Source organism: Vipera ursinii, assembly GCF_947247035.1.
Source record: "Vipera ursinii genome assembly, chromosome: 2".
Taxonomy (NCBI): domain Eukaryota; kingdom Metazoa; phylum Chordata; class Lepidosauria; order Squamata; family Viperidae; genus Vipera; species Vipera ursinii.
Window position 1 is genome coordinate 56,410,512 of NC_139513.1, and position 26,297 is coordinate 56,436,808.

General features: G+C 34.7%; 1 protein-coding gene across 17 annotated transcripts in view; it reads right to left on the reverse strand.

Moving 5' to 3' along the window:
- Positions 1–207: 207 nt before the first annotated feature.
- Positions 208–26,297, reverse strand: part of SLMAP (sarcolemma associated protein) — an 83,612-nt gene continuing 57,522 nt past the window's right edge. For 4 of the 17 annotated variants that reach the window (XM_083353854.1, XM_083353868.1, XM_083353853.1 and 1 more), the window contains 10 exons: positions 23,358–23,414; positions 18,672–18,752; positions 18,408–18,467; positions 17,563–17,688; positions 16,921–16,995; positions 14,051–14,371; positions 12,189–12,306; positions 11,341–11,512; positions 9,001–9,135; positions 208–2,031 (listed from right to left, as the gene is read on the reverse strand). In XM_083353854.1, coding sequence (XP_083209980.1) covers positions 1,942–2,031; positions 9,001–9,135; positions 11,341–11,512; positions 12,189–12,306; positions 14,051–14,371; positions 16,921–16,995; positions 17,563–17,688; positions 18,408–18,467; positions 18,672–18,752; positions 23,358–23,414 — 1,235 coding nt within the window. In that variant the 3' untranslated portion in view covers positions 208–1,941. Of the gene's footprint in view, positions 2,032–3,633; positions 3,724–9,000; positions 9,136–11,340; positions 11,513–12,188; positions 12,307–14,050; positions 14,372–16,920; positions 16,996–17,562; positions 17,689–18,407; positions 18,468–18,671; positions 18,753–23,357; positions 23,418–26,297 lie in introns of all 17 variants that reach the window. The other 13 variants (XM_083353867.1, XM_083353852.1, XM_083353861.1 and 10 more) reach the window with 8 other exon arrangements.

Below are 26,297 nucleotides of genomic sequence, written 5' to 3' on the forward strand. Positions count from 1 at the left end.
ATAATAATGATAAAAATTAATGAAGAGTTGCCTATATTAAATCTCATAATCAGGTAATAAACCTATATGGCAAATATGGCAAGTAAACACACCTTTCATTATAAGCAGATGTAATAGAAACATAGAAATAGATAAGTTTTGATTATCATACTCTGCTGTACAAAATAAAATATGTGGTTATCAAAGAAGATTCAAATGAGATTCATAGGGAGAGTAAAGTTATTTTATTAAATCATGCACATCACATGTGTTAGTGCAAATAGTTCAATCTGTACTCCAGAAATTCTATTGTTTTTTATATCTTTACAAAATAGATTTAAAACAATTATTTACTTTTAAAAATGTAATTCTGAAGTTAAGCATTTTCAGAATAATATTTGCAATAACCTATATACAAGAGGTACTGTGTACCACTGGCATGTGTGTGTTGTGGGTGAGTTACAATTTCCTGCAACTGAAAATAATGAAATAAACAAAAATGACATTTTCTACATTTGTGAAGTAACATTAAATCTTAAATCTAAATGATCCTCCCATTAACAAATTCCAAATAGCTTAAGACAGAACCTTTAAAATAAAAATGACCCTCAAAGGCAAATAATCTAAAAACTCTATTTAAATATTGAACTAGATTTTGATTGCCATTAAATCCTTGAAACCAACTCAATTTTAGTTGAGAAAAATCTTCCTATGAATTTTCTACCAGTTGAATCATTTCATCTTTCAATTCTTTTTATTTTATTACAGATCTTAATAAACTGAGCTACTATGTACTGAAACCAGCACAGTCAGATGTAAGTTATGATTGCTCATATTCATAACTCAACTAGAAACATTCATATTAAGGTGAAACAAATTGTGATATAAAGCTTCTAATTATGGACACCACATTCTTTCAGCATAAATTGTTGCACAGAGGACCAATTAAGATATTACACCCTTCCTGAAAGCTGGCCCAATTTGATTTTCTTCCTCCTTTCCCCAACACTAAAAGCACCCAAGAACCTCACATCATGAAGTTATGCCAACGCAAGTACAATTAAAGAAACAAATATTTCCCCAGTTTGGTTCTGCAAATAAGTGACTGAAAAAAAATCATTTTTCTAATGTGATATGTGAGAAAATACATTGGGTTTTCATAGTGTCTATATACATGAAATTTAATAAATTACATTCAAACTAAAAATTGGATTACTGCACTATGTTCATCAGAAAATCAAGATTTTGCTCCCAGAAAAACCTTAATTCACTCAGGCACACACATGCACACAAAAACAGTCTAGACTTTTGCTTTTCACTCATGTTTTTTTTCTAGAGCTCTTTAAGGCTGACAATGAATTATACAAGTTCCAAATCATCAATAAAATAGGGCTTTTACTGAACAAAAATATTTGTTTTTATCAGAAGATATGGAAAAAAAGAAAATTGTTCCCAATAGCTCAGTGACTCACAGCAAGTAAAGATAATGATATGTTAATGTACAAATAACATCAAACTGAAAGGCACTGAGCACACTGCATCAACTTCCAAGTCTTTAAAGGATATTTGGCGTGGATATCCAAATAAGGAAAATGCATTGCTTTCAACTGGGCAATCAATTTTTAAAGTAAAATACCCACACACCTAACCATCAATTTGGTACCAAGAAGCCTACTTGAGGCCACCATAACAGTATTTAGGACTCCGACATATAATCTTAAGAATTATATATATGTGTAAGCAATAATATTGCTTACCATAGAATGAAATAATTATTTTATTCCCTCTTTATAACAGATACATTTTGTACAGTGTAAAGCAACGACCCTGCTGCTGCCAAACTCTGAAGGACTAAGAGGTAAAAAAAAAAGGGTTAGGAAGAGGATGATTCTCTGATTCCCTCAATGTGTGAATGATGCCAGCTTCTAGATGGAGGATGGGGTAGGGATTCAACAACAGTTCTCATGGAGAAGCTCTGGTGAGGCCTGGGTACAGCACCATGGCTGTCACAGCTACCAAAGCTGCCATCACAGGCATCCAAGGCCATTGGCTCTGTGTAGGAAAAAAAAAGAAAAAGAAAAAAGAAAAGAATCAATCTCTCATTTGTTTTAGTTGATATTACTTCTTTAACTTTCTTGGCAAGCCTAGAATGTTTTCCGTCAGATTTAGGTTTTGGAGAAATGTTGGCTGCATTTCAATTAATTAAGTATAATTTCATTTAAAAGAAATTCCAGTGGACGCAAATGTCCACGATCTAACTTTTTAAATTTTATTTTGGTGCTTTCTGAGTTAGCGTTGACTCTTGGACCGGTGTCTTCAGTTTCCTGGCAAGATTTTTAGAAAGAAGTTTGCCACTGCCTTCTTTCTAGGAGAGTGACTAGCCCAAGGTCACTTAATTGGCTTCATGCCTATGGAACTAGCAGTGGCGTAGCGTGGGTTGTCAGCACCCGGGGCAAGGCAAGTAATTTGCACCCCCCTTCCACAGTGGGCGGCGACCCAGCGGCTCGGATCGGATTCGCACAGCCAGCACTGCAGTGAGAGTGAGTGAGTGAGCCAGGGAGGGGCAGAGAGCTGTGAGTGCGAACGCGCCCCCCCAGATGTTGCGCCCAGTGTGGCCGGCCCCCCCTGCACCCCCCATGCCACGCCACTGGGAACTAGAACTCACAGTCTCCCAATTTCTAGCCTGGTACTTAACCACTAGACCAAATTGGCTGTCTCTTAATCGCATTAGCTTTATAATTACACTATGTAATGTGACTGCAATTCCTTTTGTTATAAATGATGCTGCCCAGAATTAATGTAAGGTATCTGAAGTATGCATACTGCCTTTTCTTATTTTAAAGTGTTTCCTATTAGTTCTTTGAGAATTTAATTCATTAACAGCATTTATGCTTTATCCCAAATAAACCTAGATAAGTCCCATGCCGAATTATGAATTCTTCTAAAATGTCTTCAAATCCCTTGAAATAATGCATGTTTAACTTTTCTTGCCTAGGTTTAAAATGAGTCAGAATATTAACATGCAGTATTATTACATGTATAATTGTTCATGTCCACTACTTAAAACATTAACTATTATGATTATTTTACATAAGTGGTTATGGTCTTACAGAATTCATTTTGGAAAGTAACAAAAACCACTGCAAGTTTAGAATTGGAAATGCAAACCCTCTACCTACTGCCCTCATCTTTGTCCTTCCCCCTCCATCTTTGTCACAATAGTGAGATTTTTTTTTAAAAAAAAAGCATTCAAAGAGAGAAATGTTGGAATTAGTTGACGGTAAAGAAAAAGAATTCAAGAACCAAATTGAAGCAAGCAAACATCTGATTTGCTAAGACTGAAATAAATAGTTAGGTTTCCTTCCAGGCCCTAACTACAGCACCTTATGTAAGACAAATGTGTATCGGAAAAGGAACAGAAAAACACGTTTACAATAGGATACTGTTAGCATTAGCACAGGGAAAACAGACAAATGTTAAATGATTAGTTTGCTTGGTTTGCCAATATTATAAATAATGGCTTATTAAATGAAGAATTGATTGGAGTCAGGTAAATAAGTACTCCCTTTTCATCATGCATTTTTTTTTTTACAAAAATGGTACACACAGGTGACAAGGGACGAACATAAATGGACCGAATAGTGCTTGTAGTACCTTTCTCTACCACAATGGGCTGTAACACCAAAACAGGAAAGCCAGGATAAGGCCGATGAATACGGCTGGGACAGGTGGAAATATGGAAGGCTAAAGGGAAGGGAAGGGATATTAAGATCACTTTGTGCTATACAAATCAATAAGGTAAAGATGATTTAGATAGGGGGATAGTTTAAAGATCAATTCTTGTTTCAACTGAAACATAAAGACATCCAACAAGACACAACTACTTTGGCATACAAAGTTAGTATACCACTGTACAGAGTAAACATGAATAATGAAAAATGAAACATTATTTTCTTGTCACATGGAATTTGCTACAGCAGCCTTCTTCAACGGGCTGGATGACTATCTCCCTTCAGATAGTCTCTACCCAGCAAGTCCAACATATCTGAAGGTGGGTAGGTAGGTAGGTACACTAGATGATAGTGTGCAGTACATTTTACATGTACAACAAATGCCAGGGTTTCACCCATACTCAATTCAGAACTTCAAATACTGATCCAGAACTCTGTCCATAAAGTACTCTTCCTCAAACTTATCTTTCTCTTCATCAATTTATCACTGTAATAAAATACAAACTCTGTAGCCAAATTATTGGTGGAGGTCACTTATATAATTTTTTCTTACATACATATCATTTCTATGAAATAAAGGTTATGAAATAAAGGTTATCTCCGAAGGAAAACAATGTCCATTGTAAAGAACACGCGATTTTGTATAACTATATGTATTCTTCAAAATGATGCCTCATTGTGTAGCTATAATTTTGATAATACTTTTTTCTGGGCTAAACATTAAGTTATGCACAATACTTTTCAACAGGGAAAGGAATAACAAGCATATTCACAAGCAATATTATTTCACTGTGTATAGTCCTATCTGAATCTAAAATGCTATTAACATCTAAATCTGATTTTAAAATAGAAACTAATTACTCAGGATAAAGGGGTTGCAGCAGTGGGTGAAACAACTGCACCCCAAGATTTGCTTCTGATTCAGCAACTCTTATCATGAACCTCATTGATAGTTTCTCATTATGTTCTCTTAAATAAAAAAGCAAAGACTTTCTAAGTCAAGTTCAATTGTTGGCTGACTATAGAGACATATCCATGCATTTTTCCTATAAACAATACAGAATTAGTTTGCCATTGCCTCCTTCTGGGATTTTTTCTTTTCTTTTCTTTCTTTTCTTTTTTTTTTAAGTTTTCAATTTAGCCCAAATTCTGAAGGGCACCTAATACTAACTAGTACCTTACTGGTTAGATTCTTAGTTCTTTAAGGTCAACTAAGATGATTAAAAAGTATAATGGGATATTTTGCAGTGAAAAATAACCTATACTACAGTACATACAGCATTATTGTGTCGGTAATGAATAGTATATGGTCCTAAACAGAATGAGAAAAATCAGATTGTGTGCACCCCAAACCACATGAGAATCAAAGGTAGAAAAAACAAGTGTATATTTTACTTCTAAAATTCTAATCCCACATTTAGAGAGTCTTATGACCTAATAATCAAATCTTGTTAAGGCATGTTAACCTATTAGTAGTATTTTCCTAAAAATGACCCATTTACATAATTGCATCCATTTCATATCAGAACAATAGGTAGGTAAATGGAAATTATGGATGATAAAATTAAAATTTTATTAGGTCTTATTATTATTAGGTCTTATCTCACAGCGATGAGAGCGGCGAGGTCTAATTACTTCTCCGCCCTCATCGCGTCCGCAGATAATCGCCCGGCCGCCCTGTTTAGGGTGACCCGCTCCCTCCTCAATCAGGAGGTGAGGGAGAGCCCTTGCAGGGTCGTGCTGAGGAATTTGGTCAATATCTGTTGGATAAAATCGCTCGGATTCGGACCGGCCTGGACTCCAACTGGGCAGAGTCTGACGAACAGGACACGGGCGGTCTTGTCGATGTTATCTGGGAGGAGTTTGATCCTGTGACTCCGAAGGAAGTGGACAGGATTATGGGGAGATTGAGCTCCACATGTTTATTGGACCCGTGCCCTTCCTGGCTGGTTTATGCAGCTCGGGAGGGGACACGAGGCTGGTTCCAGGCGGTTATATCTGCTTCTTTGAGTGAGGGTAATTTCCCCGCCGCCTTGAAGGAGGCGGTGGTGAGACCTCTCCTCAAGAAGCCCGCCTTGGACCCAGCTGTGTTAAATAACTTTCGTCCGGTCTCCAACCTTCGCTTTCTTGTGAAGGTTGTTGAGAGTGTGGTGGCGCATTAGTTCCCTCTGGTCCTGGATGAAGCGGATTATCTAGACCCGTGCCAATCGGGTTTCAGGCCCGGGTACAGCACGGAAACGGCATTGGTCGCTCTGGTGAATGATCTCTGGAGGGCCCGGGACAGGGGATATTCCTCTGTCCTAGTCCTATTAGACCTCTCGGCGGCTTTCAATACCATCGACCATGGTATCCTGCTGCGGCATCTCAGGGGATTGGGAGTGGGAGGCACAGTTCTTCGGTGGTTCTCCTCCTATCTCCTGGGACGTTCGCAGTCGGTGTTGGCAGGAGGGCAGAGGTCGACCCCAAGGTCTCTCGTTTGTGGAGTTCCTCAGGGGTCGGTCCTCTCGCCTCTCCTGTTCAACATCTACATGAAACCGCTGGGTAAAATCATTCGTGGTTTTGGAGTGGGTTATCATCAGTATGCTGATGACACCCAGCTTTTCATCTCGACCCCAAACCACATCAGTGATGCTCTCGACGTGATGTCCCGTTGCCTGGAAGCGGTCCGGGAATGGATGGGGAGGAACAGGCTTCAACTCAACCCGGACAAGACTGAATGGCTGTACATACCGGCATGTCAGGATATTCAGAGTATTCCATCTCTTAATATCGGGGGCGAGTTATTACCCCCCGTAGATAAGGCTCGCAATCTGGGTGTCCTCTTAGATTCACAGCTCTCCTTAGAAGATCATATAGGAGCTGTGACTAGAGGGGCCTTCGCTCAGGTTTGTCTGGTGCGCCAGCTGCGACCCTATCTGGACCTGGATGCCTTGCATACAGTCACCCATGCACTTGTGACCTCTCGTCTTGACTACTGCAACGCTCTTTACATGGGGCTGCCCTTGAGAACCACTCGGAAGCTTCAGCTGGTGCAGAGTGCAGCTGCACGAGTGCTTTTGGGGGTCTCCCGATACTCCCATATTACACCTCTGCTCCCTGAGCTGCACTGGCTTCCAGTTGCCTTCCGGGTGAAATTCAAGGTGCTAGTGATGACATACAAAGCCCTACATGACATGGGTCCGGATTACCTACGGGAGCACCTACTGCCAGCGTCAACATCCCTCCATCCTGTGCGCTCCCACAGAGAGGGCCTCCTCAGGGTGCCACCGCTCAGAGAATGTCGGCTGGTGACCCCCAGGGGGAGAGCATTCTCGGTGGGTGCGCCAATCCTTTGGAACCGCTTACCAGCTGAAATCCGGATGGCCCCCGACCTTCGCTCCTTCTGGCGTGATCTAAAAACTTATCTATTCCAACAAGCCGGCCTGGCCTGATGGATTTGGGTTTTAAAAATTTTTCACTCTGTTGCTTTATTGTATTCTTACTTTATTGCTCTGTACACCGCCCTGAGTCCTCCGGGAGAAGGGCGGTATATAAAACAAACAAATAAATAAATAAAACTGTAAGACCTGTATCAGGCAGTAGATCAATTAAGAAAAAATACTGCCAGCAACTTAATTAGTGAAAATATTTTGGCAATAAGATGTGCTTCACATAAAAATATTTACTGAGTGAAATAAAATAACACTTATGATTAGGTGTATGCAATGTTTTGGAATGGATGTAGGCATGCACACAGCATCAATTTGGTCTCCTTAAAAATAACTGCAATTTTTCCTGAGTTCACTGGATAGCCACTCAATCTTAGAAAAATACTTATTTGAGTTAAGAAACATACCCTGTCTCTCAAACATCTACCTGCATCTTGTAAGAGCTGCCTTAGCTTACATATGCATTTTTGAGTTAAGGAACATACCCTGTCTCTCAAACTTCTATCTGCATCTTAGCTTACATAGGCATTTTGCTGTTCTTGTGAAGATACCTTACAAGTCCAGGAAAAGATGCAACTTCTTCAAAGATGTACTAACAGGTATAGCATGCACATCATGCGCAATTCAGTGGAATTCCACAATACTGTTGTTTATGTTGCCTACATTTACTTAAACATGAGGCTGAAGTAATCAGACATTCTGTAAGCACACCTGTCAAATGCTTTCAAAATTCCAACTTTCCCTCTTGCTGAAAAAACCCACCTGGTTTATGATACAATGGGCCATATAATTTTTAAATGTTTTAAGTTTCAAATTATTTTGAGACTGTCCCCAATAGGAGTTAACATTTTAGTAAACAGTTATCAGTTTTAAAGAACATACAAACATGTTTGAATTTGTGATCCTGTATCTGTTCTTTATTCACTATTGCCTCCTTGTATAATCAGAACTTTGAAAACACTTTTTGTAGAATAAAGCTTCCAATTATATGAATTATTTTTTCAATATGCAAAAGAGCAAACTGGTTGCTCTACCAAAAGTGCAAGCTTATTAGCTCTATACTATTGATGCTAGTATATACTAGGATCAATAGCAGGCTAGAATATGGATATTTTATTATATTGATTAAATTATACACTGCTCAGAGCCCTCTGTGAAGGAGATGGATAATAATTTTGACAGATAAACAAACACAAATACATAAATAAATGATTCTATATTTTTCATAGTGAACTCTGGGTTAATTTAAAATTATTTTTAAAATAACTTTTTTGGGAAATTCAAGGTCTGTTGCTTTTAATATTAGCAACACAGTTCAGATGCCAATCACAATATTTATACAAAATGAGATGTCACCATTGGTCAAACTGTTAACATAAAAAAAGAACAACAATCAGATGCTACTTAAGCCATGATGCCTAAGAAAAAGCATATTTTTCAAGCCTCAGAATTAAACGTTTGGAGGGACAATAGCGAGGGTGAATGAGTGAGATCATCCTAATAAGCATCTTTATCTGTTTCTTAGTTTTTGTACCCCCATCTATTTAATTTCATCTTTATTCAACATAAAACTTTTCTTTGCACCTGTAAAATGGGTGCTCTATTGTAAGTCAGATTATATTCAGGAAAGGGAAAATAGTGGGGGAGTAGGAAGAAAAATCAATGTTTGGACCCTTCCAACTGGATCTGAAAAAAATATTCAATTTTTGGATAATTCACAAACAATTTAAAATTACTTTCTTAATGCTCTATCATCTATATCCAGGAAAATATGAACCAACTGCTTTCATATATATCTTATCCAAATACCTTCACAGTGGAAATTAAATACAATCTGGCATACACAATCTTTATTGACTTACATTATTTCCTTTTTCTTGAAGTAGCTTCAAGTTCTCTTTACACTGTTTAAGTTCATCTGTGACTGATTGCTTTTCCTGCTCGGTGATTTCAAACTTTAACCTCAGCTCTGAAAGCATGGTCTGTGTCTTTTCATACTAAAAGAAATAAAAATAGCAAAAGCAAAAACATATTTAAACTCTGAAAATAAGTTAAAAACAACTTCTGAATAATTTTTAATTCTTTAACAAATTACTACTCTCTATTATAAGGATTTGGAATAAAAATTTAGATGTTCACATGCTTTATACAGACTTAATTGGCTGATGCGTCTAATATTGGCAGAGAACTACAAATCTTCCGAGGAAATAGTGATCCAACAGAAACTCAGCCTCTATAGTTTCTCCAATGATGCCATCTTAAGTTCAGAATCTGACTAAGCTACATCATTACTAAAGCAAAAATTTAGAAAGTTCAGATTTAAATATAAAAGATCAAATAGAGATGGATGATTTTTCTCTTAATAGAACTAAAATTACCAAATTTTAGTGCCTAAACCAGTTTGACATAATATCACAGTTCCCAAATTTAGGAGAGCTTTAACTTTAGCTCAATTTAATACTCTCTCATCCTAGAAATATAGGAAAACCCCATTTGAATCCTGATAACACCCGTGTTTTATGTATACCACTCTGATAACTTTTATTTACACTGTCTGTTAAGCAATGAAAAAAAATATTTCTTTAAAAGAAGCAAAGTTTTGCTATGTTATGTGTAAACAAGTGGTTGTGAATTGTTAGGGATAATTTTTTTAATGTATTTTTATTGGTCAATAACTGAAATAGAGGTCCAGATAAAGACAAAATTCAAGAATGCATGCTCAACAGCCGTCAGGAAGAGAACTGATTTGCCAGTGATCACTGAGTAAGAATCCTGTTTTAGAGTTGCTGTGAGTTGGTGAGTATATAAATTTAATAAATTATCTTATTGTTAAAAGAAAAGTGACAAAAGACAAAAGCATTTCTTTGACCAGAACTCTTACATTTTTTCCATCAAGTGATAAAATGTGATATCGCTCATTAACTGTTAGAAAAGTGGGAATGCAGACCTGAAGATTTTGAAGTCAGAGGTTTGCCTAATTTCTTAAATAAAACTGATCACTTAAATATGCCTTGTGTGAATATATTACTATAATTGTACCTTCTCTAACCAGAACTATAATCTATAAACTAACTGTCCAGACCTATAAACCTTAATTTCAAATTTTATTTTCTATTTTTAAGATAACTCAGTAAGAGAAATAATTCAATAATATTAATTGGATGGCTTTAAAATAAAGATCTTACCTCTCCCAGACTTAAAAGCATCAGTTTAAGATGTGCAAAGCTAATCAAATGTCTGAAAGAATTACTATTCTCTCTGATATTTATCAATATATATATTCTTTACTGGCATACTACCAACTGATCAGGAAAAATATATAAAAAAAACTTGATTAGAATATTAATAAATTATTTATTATTAAATTTATATGCTGCCCATATCTTTTTCCAAAGTGATTCTGTGCAGTTCATATGATTCTTCACATATTGTCATTCAAAACAACCAGGAAGTTATTAAACAGCCCTGCACCAATGTGTTATTTTACGTTCTCTTGGCACTGCTCTAATTTGAATGGGAATGTTTGTTTATTTGGATAAAATATATCATGAAGTTAAAAGGATTGAAGAACAGAATATTTTGCACAAATGGAAACTTGAAAGTTTGTTTCTGAAAGAATTAAGACCAGTATATGATGAAAGTAGCACACAATTAAGAATATATTACTTAGTGAAACAACAGTGACCAGGGATATGTGATTCTGCCTTAGTTGTTTAATATATTTAATGCAGATACCCATGCTTTATGCCTAGCCATTTTATGTAAAATATCATTTTTAAAATGGTGCATAGTTTATTGCACTGAATAACCCAGGCACCAGCTATATTTCTCTGTTTAATGAAATGAGCAATGTTATTTAAAACTGAATAGCGATACAACTTTCAAATCTCTTGCTCAAAGAAATACTGGGAGAGAAGAGAAAGAAATCTGAGCTTGATTTCATTGAGTTATTTCATTCAAATTCATCCAATAAAAGGGCCAATGTTAGGAGAAGAAAATAGTACCCTAACTCTAGGCCTCTTTAAAGAAATGCAAATAACCATGTAATCCAGGGGTGTCAAACTCGCAACGTCACATGGTATGTCGTGACATATCACGACTTTTTCCATTGCCGGCAATGGGGTGGGCGCGGTTTCAGCATGATGCATCCGGCCCACGGGCCGCCAGTTTGACACCCCTGATGTAAGCAGTTTGAAACTTACCTCATTCTGAGCATCCTTAGCTTGATTTTCTGCCTCATTAAGAAGAGTTTTTAGAGTAGTTGCATCACGCTGATGTTCTTCTTTTAAAGAACCCATTTTATTTTCAAGTTCCTTTCGGCTTCCCTCCAGAACACTAAGATCACTGGTAAGTGCTAAACTCTGTTGCTGAGAGCTATAAAAGAAAGTAAAAAATCACAATACTTCATATTTAGAAATAAGTGTTTACACCAATGCATTATAAATGTGTGCTCTTTGTAATCGTAATATTAATTCTACTGCATAATCTTATAATTAAAGTTCTTATATATAGGCTACTGAGTACAAAAGAAGACATAATGTTCCAAACATGTATTGGTTTGAACAATCAGCTCAAAATAACACCAAAAACCAACCAAGCAGATCCCAACATTTAAAATCTAAAGTTTATGAAGTTCAATTGTTGTAACAATAAAGGCTTAAAATGTTAATTATATTGGAAGAAAACAGAAGGAAAATGAGTGAGCCCAAGAGGCTTATTTTCATAATGTTAAATGAAGCAAAGCTTATATATAATAAAATCAGCTGGGATTTGGAAAGAGGAATGATATGGGCACCTTCTATATATTTTCTAGGGTAGAAGACACTTTGGTCTCACATAATTATACTTTTTTTAATTAGCTCACTGAGGTGAATAAGTAGAAACAGAATTGTAGCTAAAACAGGTCAATTGAATAAGAGGGAAAATTTAGATGAACTGTAACATTCACAATAAATAGAAAGAAATCTATAAGTACTAACCCCTAAATCAGGAGACACTGTTTTGAATTTAATGCCTTTAACCTTTTTCTATTTGATTCAATGGCACTTACTTATGCAGCTCCTTCTCCTGTTGCTGAAGTTCACATGCAAGCAAAGAATTCTCCTTCTTTAATGAGACACATTCAGATTCAAGAACAGCCCACTCTTTTCTTAACTTTTCAAGCTCACCTACAAAGCAAAGAATGCTATAATATTCTTGAAGCTAGCTAAGAAATAACTATTTTTAAAGATTTACTAGTGCCAATTATATTAGGATTAAAAAACTGGTTTTCACTATGACAAATTAGTGTTTTGTGGGCTAAGCTTTTTTAAAAAAAACAACTTGAAATTAGTAATATGTTAGGCTCACTGATTTGGGAATGAACATTCTGGAGAATTCTGGAAATTTCTGTTTCCCCTTTGGACCTGGGAGGCTCAGCAATTTCCAGAATTAAATCCTAAAAATGAGAAATATATTCCAGATATTCCATGGGTAGTTCAGCCCAAAATATGCCTGTTTTGTCCAGAAGTTCAAAACATATCATATTGCTTCTTTTCCAAAGAATTTGTTTCCAGAAACCAACAAACCACCTCCAGAACAGCATTGGTCCAGAATAGTTCTGTCATACTCCTAAGGCAGAGGTCCCCAACCTTTTGGGCACCAGGGACCAGTTCCATGGAGAAAGGTTTTTCCACAGACTGGAGTGTGCGTTGTTTTGTGTGCTGCCTGAATCTCATGGATGGGGTTTTGCTTGTTTTGTGTGGACCGGTTGCTGGCATGCTGCGGTCCGGTACTGGTCCATGTACTGGTCCGGTACTGGACCCCTCCCCTAAATGACAATCTGGAAAATTAGTAAATGTTGTACATCCTTATTTGAAACCTTTCACACAGATTGAAGAAGCACCACTACATTTTTTTTAAATTAATCACTGCTTGTTCCTCCATAATATCAATCTCAAGCTGAATGATTTAACTCGAAACAGAATATGAAAAGATCCTGATAGGGTCTTACAATGTAATAATTTTTAGAATTTCATCAATAATTTGATAGGAAGAATGGACTTTTAGAACATCATCTTAATACAATGAAAACATTTGAAAACTAGAATTAAAAACTCCTTTTTCTATTGTTCTATAACTTTACAGGAGACAATTAAAATGTACAGTATAGATATCCATTGCAGTGAGCTTATGGCATGATTGCTGTCAAGACATATATAAGAAATGTGGGCCATTTTACTGCCTGGCCTTGAGTCACCAAATAAGCTTCCAGTGTTAAAGGTAAAGGTAAACTTAATTTTCCCCAATTTTATTCCAATTTCTTAACCACTACACTTTATAAGTTACCGTATGTAATGATACATTGTCTCCAATGTGGCGCAGTAAATCTAATACTTACATTTTGATTCCAGTAATAGTTCAATCTAACAAGCCACAGCCAGAATCACAGTATTTTATATATAATGCACTTTTAATTTGAGGTTATTATGATGGGACCTATATAATAATTTACAATTTTGTGTATTTTTATGGGGGCAACTCCTGGAAAATATACTTGAAAAACTTTTCGTTACAAGGCATTTGAGTTTTGGCTCACTTTTATGGAATGGCTGTACTCATGAACTACACTGACTACTGGCCCACCAAAGTGGACTAAAGATTTTAATTTTGGACCCAGCTTTCTTTCCAAAACTTGTGATATGCAGCAGCAGACAGTTGAAAGAACTAAAGAAACTGATTCTTTACTGTATCAAACTTTAAAGTTCATTAAGCCCACTACTGTCTTTACTACTATGACATAACTAAAACTCAAATATTTACTCTATCTCAACTTCTGTAATTGTTAACTTAATTTTTGTTAATGAAAAAGCAATGTATCCCCCCCCAACCCACTTTATACAAATTATTATTATTAAGACAGTTGTGCTATACCTTGTAAATGGGTGGCTTCCTCTCTCTGCTGATTCTCATACTGCTGACATCGTAGCTGAAAACTGGCTTGCAGACTGACAATTTCTTTTTCATATTTAGAAGCCTCTTTGTGCCATCGTTCAAGCTTAGCTCTTACTTTTTGAAGCTCTTCTTGTAAAATAGTGACATCCGTGTCCCTTTCTGATGTGGCCTTTTCTGCCACATCTTGCAACAACAGGATCTCATTCTGAGCACTCAATAATTCACTCCGTGTACTGGAGATCTCATTTTCCTTTTCTTCATGAAGACGTTCAATATCTTTTTGTAATCGATGCAGCTGAGCTATAAACATTTATTAGAAATTATATATCTTAAAATTGTAAGTACATAAATTCATATTATTTAAATATAACTATAAAATGTCCTTATGAAAGTAATACTACTGTATAAGATAAAAAATGCTTGCATTACATTACAATATTGCAGCATAAATTTTTACAAAGCTAAGTCTCTTATTGTTATATTTAAAATATTTAGACAAAATTAGAAAAATATCCATAAAAAGGGACTTTTTGAGTGGATTTATGCGGTTTACCATATTAAGCTTATACATTTATCACAACACTCTAAGTTTATATCTGTTTCTTGGAATCTATCTTCTTATACATATATACTCTTAGACAAAAAAAAAGATGTTGAGACTCTAGAAAGAGTTCAGAGAAGAACAACAAAGATGATTAGGGGACTGGTGGCTAAAACATGTAAGGAAGGGTTGCTGGAATTGGGTATGTCTAGTTTAATGAAAAGAAGGACGAGGGGTGACATGACAGCAGTGTTCCAATATCTCAGGGGCTGCCCCAAAGAAGAGGGAGTCAATCTATTCTCCAAAGCACCTGAAGGCAGGACAAGAAGCAACGGATGGAAACTAATCAAAGAGAGAAGCAACCTAGAACTAAGGAGAAATTTCCTGACAGAACAATTAATCAGAACAACTTGCCTCCAAAAGTTGTGAATGTTCCAACACTGGAAGTTTTTAAGAAGAGATTGGACAACTATTTGTCTGAAATATAAGGTTTCCTGCATGGGCAGGGGGTCACTAGAAGACCTCCAAGGTCCCTTCCAACTGTTATTCTGTTCTGTTCTCAGACATATTAGTTTTTTTTTTCAAGTATAAGAGGCTGAAAGGTGCTTCAATTATTAAATATAGGTAAAAGGGGAGTTAATTCAGCTTCACAAAATTCTGGTGAATGGCAAGAGATAATCAGAATGTACTGGAAAGAGAGTATAGTTGAAGTCAGCTCAGGTACTTATAGTGTAACCTTGTCCTGCACTTCAAGAAAACCATAGCAGCTGTTGCAAACCTTCCTTTTTTACAGCTATGTTTATCTATTAAAATAACACTTTTGTTTGCTTCTATAGCAACCAATCCCCTGCAGCTTATCTGTAATTATTAAATGAGCAGCTGCTACTTAAGGAGAGCAAATGCTTATATTTGTAATTTATTTTATTGTTCTTAAACTACAATCTATTGAGACTAAAGAGTCTCAATAGAGTTAGCTATTTTATTTTTTTCTTCTTAAAAATGTATTAATAAAAGTGGGTATAACTGTGAAAGACTAGAGCAGTAATAGTCCTATTTATTTTTTTCTCTAATACAGAGTGCAAAGAAAGGTAATAATGAAACTCTACATCGTCTTCCTAAAGCTTACTGACTGTGAATAGGAATACCAATACAATATCAAACCTAATTAAAAGAGAAAGTTTAAAGGTTCCCTTCAGCAGGCCTGATTTTTTAATAAGGATTATAATAAGAAAGATGTACACTCAACATTATTATGATGATGGGAACTTAGAAGTTATGAAAATAAAAAACTTGAACAAGACCAAAAGGACCAGAACAGACTAAGAATTATTTTTTAAATGAAAACTCTGTTACTTTTTAATTCAAATTCAAATTCACAGCTGAAGCAAATATTATGCTAGAAACCTAACTATGTTCTTATAATGCAATATTTTTAAACATTGATCAGTTTCATATTTACTCTTAAATGTTTTAAGAGTGAAAATTGCAAAACAAAATAAACCAGCAACCTATTAAGACAAATAGCTCAAATGGACTCTAGTGTCATCTGACAGGTCAATCAGCTATTTATAATGGCTTTCTCCTAGTATGCAATAAAAGTTGATATCAAGCTTTGCCTTCGATAATGTCTGGGGAATTTGAGCTAATCTCAAAACAGGATTCCTGACAGTCAAAGTCACTGTGCAGGATGAGCATGATTCTTCCCCTATGGAATATCCTCTTATCAGATATAAGAACTGTATTCTCCGTGTAGTACTGTTTTCAGGAAGTGTTTAGAAACATAGCTTTTTTAAATGTGCCCTTGAGGACTGAAGCAAAAATGAGAGATAACTGAGTTAGGTTGGATCTGGCTGCTTGCTTTGAATTGTTGCAATACACTATACGTATTCTTTGTTTTACTGAAAAGCACTTAAGTTACATGCCTGAACTGCCACAAAAGCATTTGCAATAATCACACAATATGGAACTGTACATGTCATGCAAAACCAACACTGACAATAGCACTGTTAGGCAGATTTTTAGAATGTATCTCCAATAAGAGCACATGCTACGCAATCATTCGTTAGAATAACCACTAAAAAGTATTCTTGTTCATTTAAATAAATAATTTATTTACATATTTATTTTGCTGCCCATCTCACCACATTTTTATCTCCTGTTACTGATAGTAGTTAATTTTACAAACCATTTTACTAACAGACATTTCATTCTACTTAAAGAATTTTGTATGGAAAATTATTATAAGTTCTGTTCTTTTCAATGACAACATATGTATTTTTCTATTAATTTTTAAGATTCTTTTTTTTACCTTGGAGAACTTGGATTTGTTTGGTGGACTCTTCAGCTTGCAATCGATATGCCTTTCTCTCTTCTTCCAACAGAGCTGTAAGTATTATGAAAATATTCAACATACCAATTTATTATGACTTTCATTATCAATTTTACAGTATATATTAGGTATTAGTTTTTAAACAGATTGCTTAGTTTAGTATGTCATTAAATTTTTGTCATAACCAATGTAAGTAAATTACCATATTTACATTGTTACTGTGCTAGTTATTAAACTGTCTAAAATTGTTTAAAATATCATGCACTCTTTTCAATGCATTCATGATACCATTCCACTTTGAAGAAAAAACTGACTATGAGAAAAACGGCTGATTCCATTTTAATTGTTTAAGCTAAACATTTATTTAAACTTAAAGCAAAAGGTGCTATTATATATCTCTAGGCTGAATCAAGTTCTACTAAGTTCAATGGGACTTATTCCCAATTAAGTGTGGATAAAATAGCAGCCTTTCCCCCCTTTGCTGAAAGTATGGTATAATCATATACCACGCATCTAGATTAAAAATAAACAGATCACAGACTCAAACGCCATCTTCAGTCACTGTATTGGGGCATAATAATTTCCTGTGAATTCTACAACTCAAAGGACTCTTCATCTCACCTTGCAATTCAAAGCATTTTTGTTTACTGGTTCTAGCTAGCTCTTGGGCTTCAATCAGTTCCTGGCGCAGCTGCTGAATTTCCTGTTTACTTTCAGTTTCTGATTGTGCACCCTGCAATTCATCTGCTAAAAGAATATTTTTCTTTAAAGCATTATTTTTGTCAATAGCTTAATTTCTATTACTTTGTGAAGTAACAGGAATCAGATCAAATTGGTTAACTATACATTATGAATTAGGGAAAGGTTAGGAGATAAATAAGACAAGTATCTATATACCCAAGCCATGCAAGAAGTTATAAAATATAAATTGGCAGCAACAGGTTGCTAATTCTAACCGAAACATATTTAGCAGTCTTAAGATTTTATATACAATTTTATATAAATATATTTCAAAATAATTCTAGTACCACTGATATTTCATTTCAGATTTTTTCATATTTATTATTCAAAGTGAAATACTGGGTTATTTTTTTTAAAGGGGAGAAAAAGACTGAAAGTTATCACTTTTGCTAATTTCTTGACATAGCTATCTTCATTTATAAGAGGTGAGAGTGATGGAACCTACTCCTCTAAGGACTTGATATATTAAAGAAAAATAATGCTTCATGTGCAGAATTAAAATTAGAGGATAAGGTACACTGAAATTAATTTGTTTTCTGTTTTGGATTATAACTACATTTCATATATAGATAAAGTACCAGTTTGCACTTTAGCAACAGTCATCAAAAGCAAATTACAGAGAACAAAATAAAATTTTCAACCCATGTTTCCAACTAATATTAATTCCACTATTAAATTATTTGCTAATTGAAATAGATTCAATATTAAGGAAAATAATGATTTACCTTTTAAGAGAGCAATTTTAGCAATAGGTTCATTTAATTCATGATCATCCATCTGAGCATCTAAAAAAGTGAAATTATTTTAGAATTTGAAGTAATATTTTTAAATCAATTTAAAAACTCAGCACAGGGCAAAAAGTATAAAAATTCAACTGAATTAGAAAATTAACAAGCTGTTTTAAATGATTTTTTAATTTTGCTTTTTCAAAAAAAAACCTCATTACAAATTATCACTTAAATCCAGGTTTACTGAAAGATACGCCATACCTGTAGTGTCGTCACTGCTTTTCTCTTTGCTTGGGCTCAAAGTATCTGAAAGCTCAGCTTCTTTTGCTTTTGCCTGATTTTCTGTAAAATATAAACACTAATTCCATTCAAATAAATGTGCAACTGCATGCATGCTTTCAGCATAAATTTTAACAAGTGGATTAAATTCCTGTTTGAACTGGATTAAATGGTTCCAGATCATGCATTTAATATTAAAAAAAAACCCATGCAGGATTAAGTTGGTTCATGCATTGCTTAGCCTTTTGTCTGAAACTTGTTCTTTGGCCAGTTGAAACCCAGAGAAATTAGTTGTTTTGTTTACTAATTCTGAGTATAAATCAAGAAAGAGGGATAAAGAAAAGGAATTCTAAAACAGTGAACATTGAAAAGAGCTACAGTATTAGGAATAAATGCTGCTCTGTAGCACTTAAGTGGATAAAGTAACAATAAGTTGACACATTACTTATAATACCATGTTTCAAACAACACAACAGTTAAAATGAAATGCTTTAAAAAGACACTGATAGAAAATCTATTTTTCCATTCTTAATGAGCTATCAACTATATCCTCTGATTCATCTACAAGTTTTCATATTTGTATAATGAGCTTTAAGGTTTAAAGAAGCCATTACAATTGAACAAAATACAACATCATTATAGAGAAAGGGAATTTGATTAGGAAAATATTTAATGTTCCATAATGCTGTTTAGCAAACTCATTTTTATTATAATTAATTCTATCACAATAACTTCACATTAGTTATATGCCATGTTCGAACAACAAGACAGAACCAAATAGCAGTGAAGTGTCTACTAACATATTAAACCCAAAGCATTCAAAATCTACCTTCACTTTGCAGAGAATAACTATAATCTGCCATTTACAAAATAATTCTTTTTAGGCATAATGGATAAATGATCAAAGTAGCTCTTCTGTTCCTGTTTTTTCATAGCTACAAATATTTTTCCCTGAAAATTCTTTACTGTGCTAAAAGCTCCCCAATATATTTATTAGATTTTTATCATGCCTTTGTATAAGAGCCCAAGGAATGCCTTCTTAAATAAACAGTGCAAAAAATAGATGAAAACAATAGAATAGGCAGGACCAGAGATCTCTTCAAGAAAATTGGAGATATGAAGGGAACTTTTCATGCAAAGATAGGCATGATAAAGGACCAAAATGGCAGGAACCTAACAGAGGCAGAAGAGATTAAGAAGAGGTGGCAAAACTACACAAAAGAACTATACAAGAACGAGCTTAATGTCACAGATAACCACAATTGGGTGGTCACTGACTCCGAGCCAGAAAATCTAGAATGTGAAATGAAATGGGCCTTAGGAAATCTGAGCAACAACAAAGCTAGTGGAGGTGACAGTATTCCAGCTGAGCTATTCAAAATCTTGAAAGACGATGCAGTAAAAGTGCTACACTCAACTTGCCAGCAAATTTGGAAAACTCAACAGTGGCCACAGGATTGGAAAAGGTCAGTTTACATTCCAATTCCAAAGAAAGGCAGTGCCAAAGAATGTTCAAACTATCGCACCATTGCACTCATTTCACGTTCTAGTAAAGTTATGCTTAAAATCCTACAAGCTAGACTCCAGCAGTATGTGGATCAAAACTACCAGAAGTACAGGCAGGATTTCAAAAAGGCAGAGGAACTAGAGATCAAATTGCCAACATACATTGGATCATGGAAAAAGCTAGGGAGTTCCAGAAAAACATCTATTTCTGCTTCATTGACTATGCTAAAGCCTTTGATTGTGTGGATCATAATAAATTGTGGCAAGTTCTTAAAGAGATGGGAGTAGCAGGCCATCTTATTTGTCTCTTGAGAAACCTATATGCGGGTCAAGAAGCAACAGTGAGAACTGGACACGGAACCACTGATTCTGAAGTTGAAACTCAAATACTTTGGCCACCTAATGAGAAGGAAGGACTCACTGGAGAAGAGCCTAATGCTGGGAAAGATTGAGGGCAATAGAAGAAGGAGACGACAGAGAATGAGGTGGTTGGATGGAGTCACTGAAGCAGTAGGTGTGAGCTTAAATGGACTCCAGAAGATGGTAGAGGACAGGAAGGCCTGGAGGAACATTGTCCATAGGGTCGCGATAGGTCGGACACGACTTCTCAACTAACAACAACAACAACTCCCTCCTCCCATGTCTGAAATGGCTTGGGTTGATAGGGAGATTCAAAGTGGACCGGTGAGCTGTTGTGGCTGAGACGGATTAGAACCTAGGTTTTCCTCCTCCAAGTGAGACACCTAGACCATATTGCTGCCATCCCCTCCAAAACACATATCAAAATTTCAAAAATGCATACACTGACATTAAAGATAGAGCTTGTAGAAAACTGATGAATACTAAAGAGAATTCTCTTGACATAGGTCTGGGCAAATATGGTAATTTGCAAATATGAAGACACTTTCACTGTATGAGTCATATAGTTATACAAAAAGAATATTTTATGACAGCTAGAAGATTAATGGCCATGCTCACAAAACAAACTATTGAAAGCATTTAGCTGTGAATAATGTGAAATGCCACTTCTCTAGTATTGAGCATATGAATTCTTTTAAACAATCCTTAGCTTTTATTTAAAGCTAAGTATTTTCTAATTTCTAACTAGCGCATTTAAAACTCTGAATAGCTTGTACTCGGTTCTGGAAAATATAAATGGATTTTTCCCATGCAATGCTATCTGCTGTGGGTTCATAAACCCTTCTCTTGGTTCCTTTACTTCTGGAATTAATTGAGACAATTACTACAGAGAATTTTTAATTAAGAAACTATAATTGTTTAAATTCTTCCTTTGCACTTGCTTGACTACCTTTCAAATATTAATCCAAGTCCCTTTATATTTTAATGGCTTTTGAGAAGGCCCAACATGCAACATTACTGTTTCTCATTCATCTGATGTTTTAAATTGCTTTTACTATTTCTTTTGAGGCTTTTTTTTAAAAAAAATTGTACTTATTTACTTGGTTTGTTTCGGGACTGTAAACAACCTTGAGATTTTTTGCACAATAAGTTATAATTAAAATGGGAGGATCTATCACTCTTAAATACCATTATCCTATGAAATTATTTTACTGCAAATAATTCAAAATAACCAAAAATGCTACAAGGTTTCTTGCTTGCCCATTAATTTGAAAATATTAATTTAAATGTGTTACATGTAGTTGGGTAACTGATACTTCCTTATATGGAAATAAAAGGAACAACTGGTCTCTCAGTATACACTAGTGATGAGTCATTTAAAGGCATGAAAAACAGCAAAATCACACATTTTTCTTCCACATTTTCAATATCTCTTTCCAATCTTAATTTACAGAATTTACAATCCTGATGGAATATTTTTTTCTGAATGACAAAAAAAATTGTACTTCAGTGAAAGATAAAGCTAGAAAGCAATACTGTACACACAACTAATAAATATGGTAAAAAGAGAATTATGCTTGTTTAAATTATCTGAATTCTATATTGTTAACCTAGTACAGATTCATCTTTCAAAATTTTGAGATTGATTCTAGACGTCAGTTACAACTCACAAAATATTTTAATGAAGTTGAAGTCTATACAAACCCAAATAAAGAGTCAAGAATGAACCCCAAAATTTAGTAAATGCTAGCACATTATACTTTGCTAAGCCATATCAATGTGATACCTGTTACTGAAATATAAGATGATTCAGTCCTCAGATCAATTATCAATATTAAACTTAAAGAGAATAGCAACCTCTCTTACAAGACAATGACCAACACCTTTAACTTCAAGGTTTTGGATAGAGAAATTTCTCATCACTGATAATTTTCTAATTTCTTTTTCAGGAAAGAGATCTGGCATCTAATATATTTATATTTAAAAATAAATTTTGCCTACTAACTCTAAAAGCAATTTCTTTTACATTTCATATATTTATTATATATATAATAAATATAATTTAATATCTATCAAGAATTATGTTCATAATATACAGTACTTTATTCTTTTTATACTTTATATTATTCTCTCTAGGAAAGTCTTATAAAATATAGGATACAAAATTTAATAATTTCATGACTGAATTATTTTCAAAGTAGAATACATTACATATTAATGCAAAATAATTCAACATTCTGCAAGATACTAGCATGCAAGCATTAAATTACACTTGTATTTATTGTCTGCATTCTTTTCCAAATATGGCATGCTCTCCTTGCAAAAACAGGAGAGCAGAAGCAGGCAAGATCTGAACTGTGATTTTCTAGAGACGAAAGGCAATAAATCTGACAAAATCAAAAGTTTAAAAAATGGAATATTTAATTCATAACAAGCTAATATTCAACCACTGATATTTACTGAATGGAAAATCTAAACATGAGAATGCTATGTAGTGAATGCTAATTCACTACAATCTGTAATAGGCATGTGTTTTAAACTAATTAATTCCATATTCCAAATATTTTTTTTAAAAAAAACCAAAGCAAAAAATATCTGCTTCAAACTTTTCTTCACTCAAATCTTGTAAAGCAGCTCACATTTTTAGGGTATATTTTATTTGGAAGCCCTTTAACATTACATAAGTAATTTTATGTATCATAATTCTTCAAATATGTTTCCCTTACATGAAATAAATGTCCAATGTCTAGGTCTGAAGATAAAATACATATTTCAAAATACAAATATTGTAATAAATCTGACCTTTCAGTATCTTTGTTTCATCTGTTCTGGAAAGATGTCCTTCGTCCATGAGCTTGTCTGCTGAACAAAATAGGGATTACTAACGAAGCTCAAATTCTTTGTACGTGTCTCTAATCTACATTCCATGCCCAAATTTAAACAGGGCAGTATTACCTCATACTTCCCTGCACAAGAATTAATGGACTTTTCCAGTTGAATAAAAGAATTGTAAAAATACTGTTAATCATCCGCTCATAAATAAAATATTAAAACACTGAATTGAAAGACAAAAACATTGTGTTGGAAGAACACAATAGGCCACCAAATCCTATCCCCAGTTCAGATAATTAAAGAATCTCTAACAGACAGTTGTCAGATTCCTGCAACATATGATAGAAGGATTACTAGCCCAGCATTGTTTCCATGATATCACACCACTGTAAAGACCTATGAAAAACTCTTAAGAACAAAGCATAAACGGACCTTTTCATTTGTAGATTTCTGCATACTGTCTGTAATAGTAAAGTTAATTTAGAGCTATCAGGACTAATAGTCATTGAAAGCATTCTAATCCGTGATTCATTTGCTGATATTTTATCAAAAAGAATTACAGCAAGACAGCTGAACTTTATAATAAATTTCAGGACAGACGAGTTTAAGCCATTGTACCAAATATAATGTATACAGAAAGAAAATTCATATTAATATTTATTCCACAATTCCTACCGAGTCCCCCATCCCCACGAAATGGTTATGCATGTACACATTAACTGATTTCAACCATGGAATTTTATTTAAAGATTTTATATGTTAGTACAAAAATATGGTATTATTCAACATAGTGAATATAGGTCACATTTCTTTATTAGAAGTATTACTAATTAACTGATAGTTGATTCTTGACACTAAGAATACAGGAATAAAGACAATTTTGAAGAGGCACATGTAAGAGGTAGTACAATTCCCACTTACAGCTCCTCCATAGACAGATAACAATTTTTATTAGCTTAGCCCTTTATTTGTCACTCATTATATTCCTATAATGTTGGATTATGTAGCATTTCAACTATTGTCTCATATAACTGAAGGGACAGAGTATATTTATGTTCTTTTATAATAATCTCTATTAAATTGATTGCAGAAGATAGTGTAATTTCTTGATTATTTGGAATAATGATTCCTAAAAAGGCTTGTAGATGGAACCTTTAAGACAATTAGGGGAAAATGTAGGGGTTTGGTAGCTTTCTTCTATATTTATAAAGTCAGGAAAGCACTATACAAGAGTCAGATCAAGAGACAAAAAGACAAATCAAGAGACAAATAGGAAGTATCAGTGGAGAGAACAAAGACAGAAAGTATAGTAACCTGGTAAATCAGAACAGACAAGACATAACCATTTGTAGCATAAGACAAACGGGGCAGAAAAAAATGCAGATTTTGCAGTGTGTTGAAGGCACAAAAAGCAAAAAAAGAAAATGATAAAATGCGAGAAGTTGTGGAAATAAATCTGAAGATTTACAAATACTAATGTTCATTGTTAAGTTAAATATAATTAGAACACCAAATAACTGAAACACCATAACAAAATTTCCATATTAATTTGCTCAACAAAACAAATCCATTTATTCAGGTCAAAGTGTACTGCAGAGTAATTAAATTATACGATAGATTTGTGAGATGCAAATGCTTGTAAGATTTTAAATTTTAGTAGGCATTAAGCAGTTCTATGTATAGTTTTGCTGTATAATATTAAGAAAAGTTTACAGCTATAAATGGATGGCCATAAAAGCCAATGCTTTTGCACAAAATGTCTTTTGAACTATTCTGGAGGGTTTTTTTGTGTTTGAGAGAGATGCCCTTCTCCCTCCCCTTCTGAAAGGTCCATGGAACACATGCAGCAGGGCTGAAGAATGAATTCAATGAATACAGATAACCAAAGAGCCATAATGACCAAAAAGATAATTCAAAGTATGAAATATGAACAGGGAAAAAAGAATAAAACCACAGAAATCAGTAATTTGAGTCAGATTTACAGAATGGGCTATAAATAATGTGAGAGGTGGTATCTATCAAAAATTCAGCTCTAGAACTTTTTCATTGAGGGTCTATACCAGGGGTAGGCAACCTTGGCTCTTTTATGACTCGTGGACTTCAACTCCCAGAATTCCTGAGCCAGCCTGAGTCTATACAAATGTAGATGTGAGGCACAAACTCATATGTGATGCACAAAGACCATGAAAATACTTCCAAAATAAACAAAACTATTTCAAGGTTTTAGGGTAAATAGACTAAGAAAGACCAGGCTATATTTCAATGTATAAGTCTAGTTACTGAAATAAACGCTGGTCAAACCTGATACTTATGCTCAATCATAAAGAATTTGAATATATTACTTTATGACTCAGGTAAAACAATTCTTCTTCAATCCTAAGGGGTTTTCTTTTAAATTTTGGGACAATGTATTACCATTTCAAGAACAGACCACCAAGGACCTCTGATAATATAGCAGAACCACGAGTAAAGTAAAGGTAAAGGTTCCCCCGCACATGCGTGCTAGTTGTTTCCGACTCTAGGGGCTGGTGCTCATCTCCGTTTCAAAGCCGAAGAGCCAGCGCTTGTCCGAGGACGTCTCCGTGGTCATGTGGCCGGCATGACTAGACGCCAAAGGCGCACGGAATGCTGTTACCTTCCCACCGTAGTGGTCCCTATTTTTCTACTTGCATTTTTACGTGCTTTCGAACTGCTAGGTTGGCAGAAGCTGGGACGAGTAACAGGCGCTCACTCTGTTACGCGGCACTGGGGATTCGACGAGTAGAAAATGTGTAATGTGCCTTTCCTGAATAAATGCAAGTGACTGTGATTGAAAAATGTCCCCATGTGCTTCTCAACTGTGTTCCTAGATGTATAAAATTATATCATTCTTACTAACAGCAAAGGTTCATACTTGAGATTGGAAAGTAG